Below are 15995 nucleotides of genomic sequence, written 5' to 3' on the forward strand. Positions count from 1 at the left end.
GGCTAAAATCCTGATGCAATCAATGAGCGGATGGGGCTTGGGATAGCGTGCTCCATCCTTGACCTCCATGAACTATTTGTGTACAAATTTGTGTGTGTGCGTATGCTGTTTTCATGTGATCTATGCCCTACACCAAATGCAGACAACATTACACCCACTCCAAGCATAAAAGGAAAAGAACCCATTAATCATCTCCGCAGTGGTGAAACGACACACATGGAGGAGGCAAAGGTGTTTTTAAAACCATATAATTAATTAAAACCTTGCGTAAATCAAACAAGCCACTGTTTGCATCTCTTTCCAGAAGTCTGCAGGGATCTACAGTGGCTATCAAAAAGAGTCACTAAAGTACTCAAAAAAATGAGAGGATCAAACAAGTTACAGCCAATTATTCTCTTGCTATTGCCATACAGCGGGGGTGGGGGTAAATGTGACCAAACTGAAAGCAGCATGGCCACAATAAACCTTATTCATGACAGTTAGTCTTCCCGAGGAGGAAACTATAGCCAGGATAAACCAAATTTAAGGACACAGCTAAGCCAGGGTGGATGAGGACAGATGAGATGGAGGACAGGTGATAGACCTGCTGCCCTTTCACAATGAAAAGATGAGGTAGTTTTTAGACCCTTTTAACTCAGTGGTTGCATGACTCAATCCATTAAGAAATATAAAGCATTCTGGATGCAGTAGAGGGTTGTGTATTTTCGTTAATATCAATATAAGGAAATCTGTACTGAACCTATTGAAAATAAATACAGCCCTGAGTTTCTGTTCTTCTATGTTTATCGTAAGTGATGACATGAATACTCCAAACTCTTATATAGGCTATCATGCAACTGAAGTAATTCCCATAAGATCCCACTTTTCAACAACGAAGGCAGATTATTAAGTTTCCTCATCCTCCAAGCAAAACAAAACCAGCAGTTTCCTTCCCACACTATGAGAAGAGTTCAAGGTGAAAGAACAAATTTGTTCCAAACATCTATTGTTTCCTTTGACCTTCCAATATACATAGAACCCGTTGTTGCAGCTACCATTGCCACAGAATCAGTTTGTATTAGACACTGCCTACTCCACAAGTTGTGTATTGTCTTTTCAAACCGTAGGCTATAATTCTCCAAAGTTCTGATAGGTGGCATGTTCAAGCTGTAGTGGGAGATGGCTAGAGGATGTGGCAAAGAGAAAGGGTCTTGGAAATGAGCTTTTAGAAGAAGAGTCTATGCATAACCCCAAATCAAGCCCCATCTCAAAACAAGAAAAAGGAGTGCCATTAAGTGGATTAGTTAGGAAAAGTTTTGGGCAAACTCCAATTACCACTCATGCATAGGCTGTGCTTTTTTTTGGGGGGGGGGGGACGGTGTGCTGGTACACATACCTTGATAAATGTAATGTGGAAGCCAGCACAAAATGACTACCATGAGCATCAGAGAAAGAGGTGGTGGTACTCTGTACAGTAGCCCAATAACACTGTGTTAGATCATTGTTTAAAGCATAAGAACCTAGTGCATCCAGGTTTGAAAAATGCCTTCGGGTGGTATAGTGTGGAGTACAGCTAGCTAAGAAATTTATATTCTCCTTTTGAAACTGGCAGTCATATTTCAAGATCAAAAGTTGCTTTATGAAAAAAAAAGTGGCACCTTCAAGAATATGTTTCAGAGTGGAACAGTGCTCCTGTTCAGGGTTCCAGACAAGCACACACTTTTCTGAGAATACTCAACTCCATTCCTTCTGCCCCTCAATTTTCCCCTTTCTCTCCCTGACAAACAGTTAGCAATCTGTAGACACTCAGCATTCTTAGTCATCATTAGGATTTTGGGGTTTTTAAACACCCCCATATTTTTTTTCCTTCTCAATTTTTATTTTGTTTTATTTTGCATTTCTGCAAACACCAGGGTTCCCCTGAGTATGCTGATGCCTTCTCTTTGTATGTGGATGGTTAGGCTTGCCATATGTCAGGAAAATTCCTGACATGCCCTGATTTTCAGGTGTAAAAATGGCATCTGAGTTAATTTTGCCATTTTGGCTGCAGCAGGACAGGGATTTGGAGAATGAGTTCATTGCTCATAGATATTTTGAAAACTGTATTCTTGCACATACAATCCAATGAGCATGCACAACACCTTCTGTTTACACACCCATTGACTTCATTTCAAATCTGGAAACTAGGGAAATAGTACTACTTTCTGCGTACGGACATTGTAATGGCTCTTCTTTTCACTGCTATTTGTCAATAGAACAATATGTTTCTCAGGTAGGTACAAGATAAACCGGATGTTCGGTTAATACATTTATGATTTCTTAAGCCAATCCTAGAACATCCTCTTTAAACTTAATCTGCTTGACTCAAGAAGTAGAAAACAGACACTTCCCTTCGGAAATGGAACAACAATTGGCAAAAGGTTAAAGATGTTGAATTACAGAGATGTGCCTGAATCTATACGAATAGCAGAACGATTATAGAAAATTGTGGGTTCTTTTCAAAGAAACAGGAACTGGCTTTTCTGTATCATGTCTTGTTATACAATTTAGAATGCTCCTATGGCAGCAGAATAATGAGCAGAGCATCCCTGTGTTTTGAAGTCCTACCGTGTTCTATATGACTCACTTCTTAGTTCAGGGGAAGTCAGCACTGATGCCTTTCAGAATCCAGTTGTTGTTGTTCTGTGGCTCTCAGCAATCTTGGTCATTGAACATGTTGACTGGTGTTGATGGGAATTGGAGCCCAAAAACATCTGAAGGCGGAAGCATAGTAGCTACCCCTGTCCTAGTTAATGTATTTAGGACCGTTAATGTATTTAGCTTAAAAGGGCAAATTTAGGGAAGACTCTTTTTCAACTTCACTCTATACTCAAACTGAAAAAGCAGTTGTAGGTGAAGAATGCTTTAACAACACTAGCTTCTCCTGTAGGTGGATGAACTGTGCCAATCCTACAAGACTAACAGGATTCATATGGCATTGCAAATGTGCAATCCCTCATGTTGTGGCAATGTAAGTACATTAAGTTAAATTGAAGAAAGCAGAAATGTTTGTAGTAATTGGCAAGGGGTAGGTGTGAGGAACGAAGACATCTGAAAATTAACATTCAAAAACAACATTTAATTTCTAAAGTGAGGATGTAGTGAAAAGTATCTACTTCCCCATCCCTGGATTCCCTAAATTGCAAGTCATTCATTTTTTAAAAGTCAAATCTAAAACTATTTTATTTAATGGTAGCTACTGAGTCTAAATTGCAACCTGTACTCAGACATTGCTTATCATTTAGGCAGTGGTAGTTAGTGTCCATTGGGACTGGTAGGGTAGGAGAGAGGAAGGCCAACAGTAGGTGGAGCCATAGCCAAAAATAGGCAGATCCAACTATTCTTAGCATTGTTCCTTCTTAGTTCAATAGAAGCAATATATCTTCAAGAATAAGCTGCAGTATTGGATAAGGAATATGGAAAGCTTTTTTCATCCTGAGGGCCACATTCTCAGATGGAAAACCTTTCACATGCCAGAAGTGTGTGGGGCAGAGACAAAAGTGGGCAGAATCATAAATCCACCTGATACCTTTTATTCAGTAGACTAGTTTCTACATGGACTGTCTTCTATCTGGAAGCAAGAGGCATTATTAGAGTTGCGTGTCAAAGCCCCCAAGCCACCCCCAGGAGAATAAAGACACAAGGACACAGAATTTTAAGTTATTGTTAATGCACGAGGCTGAAAGGGAAGCCTCAGAGTCGCGCCACAGCTTAAATCGGCCCCGGCCACCCCCCCGAAGCGACCTGATTGGCCACCTGGCTACATGGTGTGGTGGGGTCTCCCCCAGCATGACGCGGGATGCCGTCCCGCCCGCTGAGTGGGGTGGCCAGGAGGCCTGACTGCAATCCGTCCCCACAAAAAAGTGGAGCCAATTTCAAGGACACATTCCAGCCAAGCAGAAACATTTAAAGAGGGTGTGAAGCCAGGCCAGTAGAGGAAGTGATTGGGAAGGGAGTGTGGTCTGAGGCAAATACCCCAGGTCAGATGGAGAGGCTTGGGGGGCTACATTCAGCTCCCAGGCCTGAAGGTTCCTTACTCACACACCTTGTTTTTCTTTTGTGTTGCAAGGCTAATGAACCAACTTTCACTGTGCAGTTATCATTGGCTTCTAATTTTGTGCAAGCCTCCCTTCATAAATAATGTGAGCGCAAAAAATAAACTTGACTTTTTCAGCCTATCTAGCTTCCTATGAGGGAAACTGGATTGGTCCACCTATTCTGCCAAAGTAAACATCACCCAAATTCTTAAACCTGAAGGGGTACTCCTGTGCTCTTCTTAGGGATAAGTGGCCCTGTCAATTATGATTCCCCTCTGTTCACTACATTTCCACATCAGTTTGTGCCATTTGTTTTAAAAAGTTGTCATGAAAATCAACCAGCATTTTAGTGCAAATCTCTCCAAATATACAAAATTCTGTATGCGATTTTGCTTAACGTATATTTTCACTAAGCTGTTTTTTCATGATACAAAAATGCATTGTATGTTCTTACCATATATATATATGCATTTTAATGCAATCTTTATTCTAGTATATGTATTTATTCAAACTGAATTGAATTTCTTCCTCATCTCTAGGCCTCATCTTGAAAACATTTCCTGGGTTAAGAACTATGAGAACTAGAAGAACTTGGGACAAAGAAACTCAGAGCTGTGGCTTAGTCAGGCTGTTTAATGAAGTGAAAGAGAGTGGGACCGACTACTGCACTTTGGCAATTTGGAAGTCCTGTGTTTTATTATGATAAAAATCATAAGAGGCCTTTATGTAGTTCAGAACTCTGTTTTTATTTCAATGTTATCTAAAAGAACCATTGCTACTAAACTTCCTGAAGATGTGGTTATAAAAAAGTAAAATAAACACACACACACAGAGAGAGAGAGAGAGAGAAAGAAAGAAAGAAAGAAAGAAAGGGAGAGTCAGTCTTTGTATCACTTGGTTATCTTGCAGGACTTATTGCCTCATATTTAATAAACCACTTTGCTGTGTGTTGCTTAACTGGTAAGCAGTTATTGAGTTAAAATCAGAAGACTGCTATAAAATCAAACTGTCCCCTTTTTGTTTTCCAAGAAGGGAATGTTCTAATTGACCTATTGAGGGCCGCCTTCTCAACTGCAACTCTTTTTGTAGATGCTGATAAAATTCCAAGCATGCAGGGAACCCTTACAAGAGTCTGTCTGAACTCAGGTTGAGAAGAGAATTAGTGTGAAGAGCCTCCATAATCACTAGATTTCGGAGTGCTTTTACAGTTCCATGCTGTGGAGCTATGCCTCGGGCCAGACTTTGCAGGAACCAGCTTGTAACCTCAGGCTAAGGTGATGTGAGCTAGGTTAGACATTCAGCCCACATGTTTCTCATAAGAGAAAGACCAGACATATCATAGAAAGAAGATATTAAGAGCTGCTTGATACTGAGTCACACCAGTGTGGTCCTTCTACCTTAGCATCATCTATGCTGCATGGTAGAGGCTCTCCCAGGGAAGTCATGCAGAGAGAGTTTTCTATCATAACTAGTCAACTTATTGAAATACAGTGGTACCTCAGGTTACATACGCTTCAGGTTACAGACTCCGCTAACCCAGAAATAGTACCTTGGGTTAAGAACTTTGCTTCAGGATGAGAACAGAAATCGTGTTTCGGCGGTGCGGCGGCAGCAGGAGGCCCCATTAGCTAAAGTGGTGCTTCAGGTTAAGAACAGTTTCAGGTTAAGAACGGCCCTCCAGAACAAATTAAGTTCTTAACCCGAGGTACCACTGTACTTATTTTTTATTGATTCAGTTGGGTCCTAATACTCAAAATAGTTATGCCAGGGACAAAAGCAAAGTATCTGCTTGAATTTTTTGGGTCTCTTTCATGTTTATGTGTTGTTGTTTTTTTGCTCTCAGCTTCTTCCATTCTCCATTTTGTTGCAGTCTAAGCTTGTTCAGCATTGCAGAGCTTGTCTGCAAAGCTACACTAGCCATCACCAACAAGCACACACTGACTTCTCAAGTTTCAGCTTCCTTCTGTGAGAGCTCTGCAGCTCCTGTTTCCAGTGATGAGTCATCAGCTAGCTTAACTCAGATCAGCTTCTGCCAGAGTGAAACTTTTTAAAGGTAACCTCTTTAGAGCATTCCAAATACAATGCATTCAAAAATATATTTTATGTGCATTAAATGTATAACTTTGACATAGATCACATCCATGCAATACATGGCATGCCCCCAAAGAATTCTGAAAACTATAGCTTGCCCCACAACTCTCAGCACACTTAACAGACTACAGTTCCCAGGATTATATGGGGAAGCCGGGTGCTTAAAATATATGGTGTATATGTGATCATAGTGTAGGGTGGGGTCTTGAAGGCCATCCTCCTTAATGCAGAGCGACTCCAACAGTTGGCTATCCATCTCTGTTTGAAGATCTAAGCTAGGGCAAAGAGATCCAGCTTTTTGAAGTTCCAGCTACGGCAAAGCTATCACCCCTACAACTAATTGGTTACACTGTAGTGTAAACTGTCAATAAATTTATCCTAATGCTCAATTGAAATCGACCTTCCTGTAACTTAGGGCCCATTATATATAGCCCTACCTTCTGGAGCAGGAGAGAACAAGTCCTTGCCTTTTTACAAGGCAACAGTCCTTCAGGAATTTGAAGAGCACTATCTTAATACCTGCTGAAAACACATTGTCTTCCAGTGGAATCAGTTAACACTTTAAGTTTTGCAGGGGCGGACTTTGGTAATATGGCATGTGAGTGAGGACAAAATTTTGTGGCTCCCCTCCTAAATATTTATTATTTTCACAATCATTCCTTTGGGTGCAGTTGCTTTTTAATGGATCTTTTCAGTAGGTACCTGTATAAATATTATTATTAGTCCTGCTACTTTTGTGCTTCCATGGCTAGGCACCCTGTACGTGGGAACTGCCTACACTGCCCTAAACCCAACACTGAGTTTTGAGAGATCTTAAAGTTAGTTAAACTGACTTGATTGGTATTTGGAAGGGGGGGGGAGTTCTGAGTTTTCATGTATTATGTGCAGCCTGTGCTTTTCAAAATATCTTTGCTGTGTCTGGGAAATCATTGCAGCAGGACAGCTGTGGTTACATATACACAGGCTGTACAATTACTTCAAAAACTCTGGCAAATATAATTGCTGTGCAGTTGGAAAGGAGAGACTTGATGGCTTTTCAGAGCCCCGACTTTATATGGCACTATGCAGCATCACGATAGCTGGATGAGCTGCTAGTGTGGAGATTGATTCATCTCTCAGAGTGTAAATTGCGACTGACGTTTACAAGGGATTCTTGTGGCTATTGTCTCTTCCCCTTCCTGCCTGCCGGCCTGTGCAGAACAAACAGCTCAGCTTCATTGTCCTGCCATATTTTAGAAAGTTAAAGTAAACACTGTGATCACGCTGTTTACTTCAATATTGTGCCAGCGAAACAGCAAATTGGCAGTCAGCAGTCATCAGGCAACCAGCAGTAAAACTATACAACAGTACCGGAAAGCTGCAAGTATGTCAGCCCGTTTTATCCCTAATATAGGAGGGGAAATTCCCAAACATTGCATTTCAATTGGCTTCTTTGTCACCTACTGTTATTCAGTCGAGTCTGAATTATTTTTCTGGATCTGGGTTATCTGCTGCACGGATGTTCCATTTCTCTGTAATTTAGATGTGGTTTATATTCATACCTAAAGCTGTAATTGCAATTTAAAGAAGCAGCTCAGTCCTCTAATCTGAATTCATCATCTGACTCCTTACCATCCTCTTTCACATCCAACATCATCATCAGCTTTCTTCATGCTTTTAGCACACACACGAACACACACATTATCCACAGCAATCCTCTTAAAAATGTGCACCTATGAGATTTGGGTGGCCTTGTTTTCCCCACTATGTGTGACAGGGATGGGGAACCTGTGGCCCTCCAGATTATGTTGGACTCCGAATCCCATAAACCCCAATCAGCACAGCCAGTGGCAATGGATTATGAGAGTTGTAGTCCAACAACGTCTGGAAGGACAAAGGTTTTCCACCCCTGATTTATCCCAATATTGTGAGCAGTGTTGGCTTTCTAGAGCATTGAACAGGAGTCTTTCCATCCTGAAAACTGAACCATAGCTCCTGGTGCATTTGGCAACTTTAGCAACCACCACATGAAAAGAATAATGATAAGATTAGGATATATTTATTCATGGCTCATCTTACAACATTTGTTTAAATGTGACCTTTGCTGGTGTCTTTGGCTTCATCTGCTCCTTTTATATTTTTGATAACTGCCTTTTTAAAAATGCTTTTTAAAAATTTGCAGCATGATGCTGCAGAACTTGCACAAGAATTTTAAAAATAAAATTTGCTATTAGCTGCAAAAATGTTGAGATCTGTTCTTAAGATTGGAAAAATGAGAATCTCGGAGAAACAAAAAAGACAGATCCTTCCATCTCTACTCAGAGGAGACTCATTGCAATGAATGGGCCTATGTTAGTCATGCCCTTTCATTTCACTGAGTCTGCTCTGAATGAGATTAACATGGGACACAACACATTGATCTTTAGAACCCATTCCCTGCTTGAGTTATCCTACTCGACAAAGTTCCTTTCATGGACAATCTGGAGAAGACAGATTGCGTTATTGAATCACTGTCTCTTTAAAGAATAAAGAACAGTTACATAGCAGTATACACATTAAATGAATTAAACTGACAACTGTCAGTTCAACCTCTTTTTGCTTTCAAAAAAAAAATCATACAGATCCTTTGTTTAAAAAAGGTTGAATGTTACTTCTGAAACCAATAGCTACTACAGCTTCCTTGATTATATCAACACAAAGCTCCAGAGTTAAGAGTGGAGAAGGGAGGTATTTAAATAACATCATTAAGGATATCATTAAAAGCCAGCTATTACTGAACAGGTGCAAAATTGTTAAATTGCTGCTAATGACAGCAACAGTGAGCGTTGCCACCTATCTAACTAACATGCTTGCACTGTGTGTGTCATTTGGCGAGCTGCGGCTTATATGCGTACATGAAAGAGAATCTGCATTGATGATAACAGAAGGACTGTTGTACTAGCAAGCAAACATTATAAATTGAAGAGTAACAGGCATTTATCTCCAGAAGCCCTTCCTAGGAAAAAAGTAGAGGAGAAACACACACTCACACTCCAAGATCTAACATATCATTAAGTCACAGCATCGCTCCACTTATTTTAGCTTCAAGCTAATAACTAACCTGACTATCTTTTAATCCTTTTAAGATCTTACCCAATTAAAAGCAGATGGTAAATATGTTCTTAGAAGACTACAAAGAAGATTAGCTGAGTTGCGGGATCCACTGCCTTAAAAAAATGCCCTTTTTTTGCTTCCCAAGAATATGTCCTGCACCACCAATGAAAACCAACGAATGAATAGATAAAGAACCCATCCACATGATGCTGACACAAAATTTCACACATACACTATGCAAAAAGAGGAAATAACATTACCCCCTTCTTTCCTCTGCTTCTCCCTACACAAACTCACAATGCCTACGATAACAATGTCTCACACCAAATGTAACCAACCTGTAGAAAAGACTATGAATTGAAAACAGATACGCTATATGTAGCTTTGTTTTTCCTGAAAATTTTTCAGTAAAAACGATTTAAAGAAATTTTCTACTATCTTACCCACCTTCACCCAGAAAGCTTGGGCAACTGCTGGGGCTCATGAACTCTGCCAGGGACCACCATTGATGCGGGCCCTGGGAGCCACCAACCTATATAACTCACTATGGGGTACTGTGGGGAAATTTAAAATGGTGTCCTGGAGTTCTCTAATGCAGGAGACGATTCACCTTGCCAAAGCCAGTGAAGATGTTCTTGACCACAAACCACAATAAAGCAGTGACCAAACAACAAAAAATACAGTATATCCAAAATAAAAGAGACAAAGGCTAGGCAAACAGAAACAGTTCAATGGGATTTACTCCCAGGTAAGTGCACACAATTCATCCTTTAAAGTAGTGTGAGAAGAATGAAATAATCTCTAGCTAGCACCTAAAAGCAAGTAACCTTGGGGAAGTACCCACAGCCACCACTGAAAAGGCTTTTTCTCCAGTCACTACCTACTATCAGAGCAATCCCAACCACCGTCATGCCAGACTTGGGCAAAGCAGAGGGTTTGAAATGACCAGAGGTGTCCATTTGCCCACAGACAGCAAATTTCAAAGGCCAGATTTTGTATGCTTAAATTTTAAACTAGCAGTGTGTGTGTGTGTGTGTGTGTGTGTGTGTGCATGCAGTGCTTTTTTTCTGGGGGGTACACATTTTGTGAATCTTTGTACCTTTGTTCATTTACTGTATTTATTTCCCCCGATTTGAACTATAAAATGTTGATTTTCTTGAATCAAAATGACAGTACCCCTAAACATTTTTTAAGGGAAAAAACACCTTTGTGTGTGTGTGTGTGTGTGTGTGTAATGTATCACATTTGTTAATGTTAGTTTAAAACTTCCCACAATCCAGGAGCTTCAGATTTCAATGCTCTACAACTCCTATAATCTCTGACCATTGGCCATGCTGACGGGAGGGGCACAGCTCAGTCATTCCTGGTTTCATGGAATAATTAAGCATGTATTTGGCTCACATTTGTTCTTTGCTGTGTGACAGAAGACCCCTCCCCCTTTCCTTTCACACAGTGGTGAATATAAGGGATTTGGAGTAGTAACAAATTCATGTGATCACATGAAAATTAAAGACTCATCACTTGATAAACACGTTTCTCAGTGACAGGAACATGAGAGGAAAAATTGCTTTCAGGGTAACTCCATTCCAGTAAAATCCATTCCAGTCAGCCATGTAGGCTATGACACGAATATAGTCATTGTCCTCTCCTTTTCCATTATAAACAGAGATTAGACTGACTATGACGCTGACTAGAAACAGCATCATTTTGTGTAATATTTTTTCCCCACATGCCTTTGTCACTATCAGATTTCTAGAAGCTATGAATACCCAGGCAACCTAAAACTCATTTATCTTTCCATAATTTTTATTTCATGTGTTTGTGTGTATGCCTATTGACTAAACTTGGCCCAAGGGGATGGATTAATACAGTTAGATGATTTACTGTTCTGTCCTTGATCCTGTCATGTCTGGATAGCTCAGTTGGTTAGGATATGGTCCTGACTGCAGGTTTGATCCCCGTATAGGACAGCTGCATATTCCTGCATTGCAGGGGGTTGGAATAGATTATCCTCAGGGTCCCTTCCAACTCTACAATTCTATGATTCAATGTGTTTTGGGAGGGCCATTTCGTCCACCTTGGGGCTCTTTTCTTTTGTCCATGCAAAAGTCTGTTTAGGGATGTATGGTGGAGTATTAGTATTCATGGAAAATAGAAATTATTTCAGTATTTATGGATAAGGAATGGGTGTAGGGGCAACATCCTCTATCCCAACCAATGCACATTAATTTGAATGTCCGGAATGGATCCCTGTAGCTCCCCATATATTTATTATTCACAGATACTGAAGAACTAAAACACCTGACATTTTAAAACAAATGGGTCAATATGGTTTCGGGAGTCATGGACAGAAAAGCTGGGCACTTTTCTGGGAGCAGGCCTTATTGAACAAGGTTTGGCTTTTGTCTGAGTAAGAAAGAATAGGCTTGCTCTGGCAGGGAAACAACAGTGGAGCAAGTATGAATGGAACCCCCCACTGCGGATTTTCTCTCATCATTTTTCACTTTCCATTTTTATTTAGGTGAAATCCAGTGAGAACCTGGTGGGACCCCTCTAAGAAAGTGAGCTACTTTCATCCATTGCATTTGATCTTCCTGTGAAATCCCCTCAGGTATTCTACATGAAGGCAAACTCTCAAAAATTAATGCTTTAAGTGAGGGGAAAGAGAGAGGGATCAACACCGACAGTCGGAGACCATCCTGACTTCCTAACCTGAGTCCTCCTATCCGGGGCTCTATTCGAAAGAAGCAAAGAAAGAGGAGATGCATCAAAATGATGCCAACAATCAAACTTCATCAAATAAGAGAGTCATTATAGAAGACTGAAAAAGCCCCGCATTTCTTTTGAGAGATGTTGGCTCGGTAGGATATCCAAAGCAATCTTCAATTGAAATAATTCAAGCCTTTCAGTATTTTGTACAAACTACAGTTATACCTTGGATTCTGAACACCTTGGCTCTCAGACGTTTTGGCTCCCAAATGCTGCAAACCCGGAAGTGAGTGTTCCGTTTTTTGGAACCCAAACGTCCAACAGGGCTTCTGTGGCTTCTGATTGGCTGCAGGAAGTTCCTGCAGCCAATCAGAAGCTGTGTGTTGGTTTCTGAATGTTTTGGACTTCCAGAACAGATTCTGTTAGACTTCCAAGGTATGGCTGTGTATAGAATCACAGTTGGAAGAGACCACAAGGGCTACCCGCTGCAATGCAGAAATCTTTTACCCAGTGTGGGGCTTGAACCCATGACTCTGAGGTGAAAAGTCTCTACCAACTGAGCTATCCCAGGTTTCATTTGTTAAAGTTTTTTAAAGCACAGTTTAGAGGCTGTGCAACCCTCCCCACTGCACACTTTCTTCCTCTCATGACTTTTGTGCTACCTAGCCATTTAGCCTCAGGGATCCAGCCAGCTAGCCAGAGCCCACACCAGAATACTCTATTCCATTCCCAACCCATCTTTTCTGCTTTTCATTTCCAAGTGACTCTACCCCCCCCCATGGCCACTGAGCATGCTAATTCCTCATTGATTTGTTTGGGTGTATATGTGTGTGAACATTAATCTCTTAATTATATTTTAAAATATTTCTCATACTCTGCAAACCCTAGGGTTTCTCAGAGCATGCTCATTCCACCCTGCCTTTTTTCTTTCATGGACCCCACCTGGGTCCCAATCTTGTCAGCACTCACTACCTGAGCTCACTAGCAAAGGGAGATACTTTGGTGACAAATTTAGTTTTCCACAAGTCATTCAAAAATACAGGAATTCCAGGAACAAAGTCTAAAATAATCATGTGACCTTCCTGTGTCTACATCTACAAATCATGCTGGAATGACAAGGTTGTCAGAAGAAGAGATTGCTAAGGATAACCCAATAAAATAAAATAAATAATGATTTGTAAGGAACTCCATGAATATTAGCTTGCTTACCATAACATCCATTTCTGTCTGGTTTCTCTATGCCGGGCCCACTGAATCCTGGGCTACAAAAACAGCCTTGGCGTCCATTACGAACTTCACATTTTGCACGCTCATCACATGGGATGGTACAGTTCTGGGAGGAGTAGCTACTGTCCAGCAGTGTGGACATGAACACTAAATGGAATTTAAAAGAAATGTGAGTTTGGCCTTTGTAGTTGTTGAGTTCTGAAATCAGTTTTAGGCAAACAAATTTGGGACAAAATAAAATTGGCATTAAGTTGAAAAATCTTATTGCTAAAGAGTCCTGTTGAACAAGGCTCGAAAACAAAATTATAACTGCTGAATGAATGATTTAAGCTCAAATATCTAGGCTTTCAAGTATGTGGATTTGTCTTGAAAAGCGTCAGCCTTCAAGCGCGTTCAGTAAACACAAAAATATTGCACATCAAACAAAGCTCCACAGTATTTTTGAATAAACTATAAGTGTTTAATTCTACCATGTTTCCCTGCACAGGGCAAAAGTGGCAAATAGTTCATAGTCCAAAGAACACAACAGAGGAGACAAAAAACATTGTGCATCTGCAGGATACCTCCCCTCCCTGCAACAAGCATTTTAACATTCCTTTTTAATAGCCCTAGTCCAACAATGTAACTTCATGGAAGATTACATTTACACACAATAGCAGTATCATTTCGGAACACTTTCCCCGTTTTTCAAGACTACAGTATGACTATCTGAGCTATTTGCTTCATCTTGAGTGTGATAATGGAGCCCAGGCCGATTTTCAAATTCTCCTTACGTCTGCTGATTGCAACGAGTTTCAGCATTATGAAAGTTTGCTTTTGAAAACATTAAGTATAAATTCATTTCCCCATAATGGCAACCTTTATTACTATTTCACATAAGCCACTCTGAGCTTCCCTTTCTCCCCCTGAAGAGCGGCAAATCTATTTTCTGAATAAATAAATAAATGCATTAACACAAAGGAAAAGGAAACAGAATGCAAACAACACAGACCAAGCCATTGACTCAGACGGAATCCCTGTAACTTCAGGGGAGTTTACTATCTTTTAAGGGTGCTTAGGATTGCAGCCTAAACTTCATAAAGTAAGCAGTTGTTGGACAATACTCTCCTAACCCTAATATTACTTTCTAATATTTGAATCGCCATCTTAGTGCTTTATGTCCAAGATTAATTACTGGAGGAAAAACAAGAAGTAGCTTTCTATGAATAATAATGTCCAAAAACATTTTAAAGGTCATGATTATACAACTTTGTAAATATATAATTCTGTTCCCTTCCTCTATTACATTATGCATTATTTATGTGCTTCTTCCCTACAGAAAACCTCTTATTATTATTTCCGAATCTGGCCATCTGTGAGATGTGGCCTTGGTTTAACAAACTGGATAATATTCACATTCACCACTGCCGCTGCCAATGCAATAGCATTTCTGTCTTCTCAAGGTCAGAATTCATTTGAGCTCACGGGATTATTGCCGTCAACTTCTATGCATGCCAGTCTTCTGCAGTCATTGGAGTTTCTTTGCCAAGGTGGGTCTGACAAATCTAGTAACTTCCAAAGCTGGACCTGAGAAACTACTTGCGATTCAAACCATTGGTCCACTCAGTCCTACTTAAAGATGCGGGGGCCATTCTATTACTGTGCTTTGGCTGCCCCACATGGATCTCCCAAACTTTCTCTTCCCTATTTCCACACCCTGCCCACCAGTTTTGTCTCTTACATCCAGCTTAACCATTCATGAAATAAAATTACCTACCTAGGACCAGTAGAAGTTTCATGGGTGGTGCTTCTAAGAAGTGCTCAGTCTTGAATCCCTTTGTGACAAAATATCTGGTCCTGCTGGAAAATGTATGATCGTGGGCTAAAGGGTTGCACATGCCCATTAGAAGAGGGGATCGCGGCGAAACGCCAAAGCTCTTTATTCTGCCATTTGCCTGTCTGTATGCTTCTTCAAATATTTTGAAGGAAGGATGAAGTGAGCTAAAATGCTGAACAGCAAATCAGCTGGAGAGCAAAGTAAAGGAACTGTATAGAAAGTTTGATCAAACAGATGAATGAATATGAGTGTGGATAGTCACAGGAGACAGGCATGAGTACAGAATTTGAGGAGATGGAGCGTTAGGGACCAACAAGAAGATTTAAGAAAGTTACAGGGATAGAACCAAAGACTGAGGATAGCACAGCGAATGGAGATCACAATGGACTTGGAAAGCTGTGGGGAGTAGACCAGGAATGAAAAATGAGCAGTAAGAAATGGTGAGGCAGTTACCAGGATCCCACCAGCCTTGCCTGAAGTAGGTTGAGCAAATCAGAATTCTAGCACCCCAAAAGAGTTGGTGAAATCTGTAGTTTGCTTCCGTGTCGACTGCTTTCCTTGGCTATCCAGAGATGTCCCAATCACTGGCTGAAATTCGGTCACTTTAAGAGCAGCAGCATGAGAAGGAGGTACAGGAAATCCACTGAGATTTCTTTTGTGTGGAAAACAAAGATATAAAGCCATGGGAGGAAGGAGGCAGGAAGCCAAATGTGCAGCAAGGAATTTCAGGACCAGCAGGGAGGCTCAAAGCAGGGAGGTACGTGTTAAGGCCCTAAAGGGGTGATGTAATCATAATTAGAGGATAAGTGGCAAAGATTATTGGGGGTGGGGAGAAGATGAATTTTGCTACACCTAACAGAGAATGGGGGGGGGGGAGATATGGCAACATAATGCAGGCAAGAACATGTCCACTCTCTTTCACTTGGATATATTTTGCTTCCTGCTATACACCTCTTTCAAATTTTGTATTCTATTATTACTATCATTGAAAATATATTTCTATCCCACTTGTTTATGGTGGAAAA

At 40.6% G+C, this 15995-nt stretch overlaps 1 protein-coding gene across 4 annotated transcripts in view; it reads right to left on the reverse strand.

Moving 5' to 3' along the window:
- The window catches only part of ADGRL4 (adhesion G protein-coupled receptor L4), an 82031-nt gene extending 66406 nt beyond the window's left edge, over positions 1-15625 (reverse strand). For 2 of the 4 annotated variants that reach the window (XM_083444889.1, XM_083444888.1), the window contains exons 1-2: positions 14911-15625; positions 13137-13301 (exon numbers count right to left, since the gene is read on the reverse strand). In XM_083444889.1, coding sequence (XP_083301015.1) covers positions 13137-13301; positions 14911-15037 — 292 coding nt within the window. In that variant the 5' untranslated portion in view covers positions 15038-15625. The remainder of the gene's footprint in view (positions 1-13136; positions 13302-14910) is intronic. The other 2 variants (XM_083444887.1, XM_083444886.1) reach the window with 2 other exon arrangements.
- Positions 15626-15995: the final 370 nt, after the last annotated feature.

The sequence above is a fragment of the Podarcis tiliguerta genome, assembly GCF_965153285.1.
Source record: "Podarcis tiliguerta genome assembly, chromosome: 6".
NCBI lineage: Eukaryota > Metazoa > Chordata > Lepidosauria > Squamata > Lacertidae > Podarcis > Podarcis tiliguerta.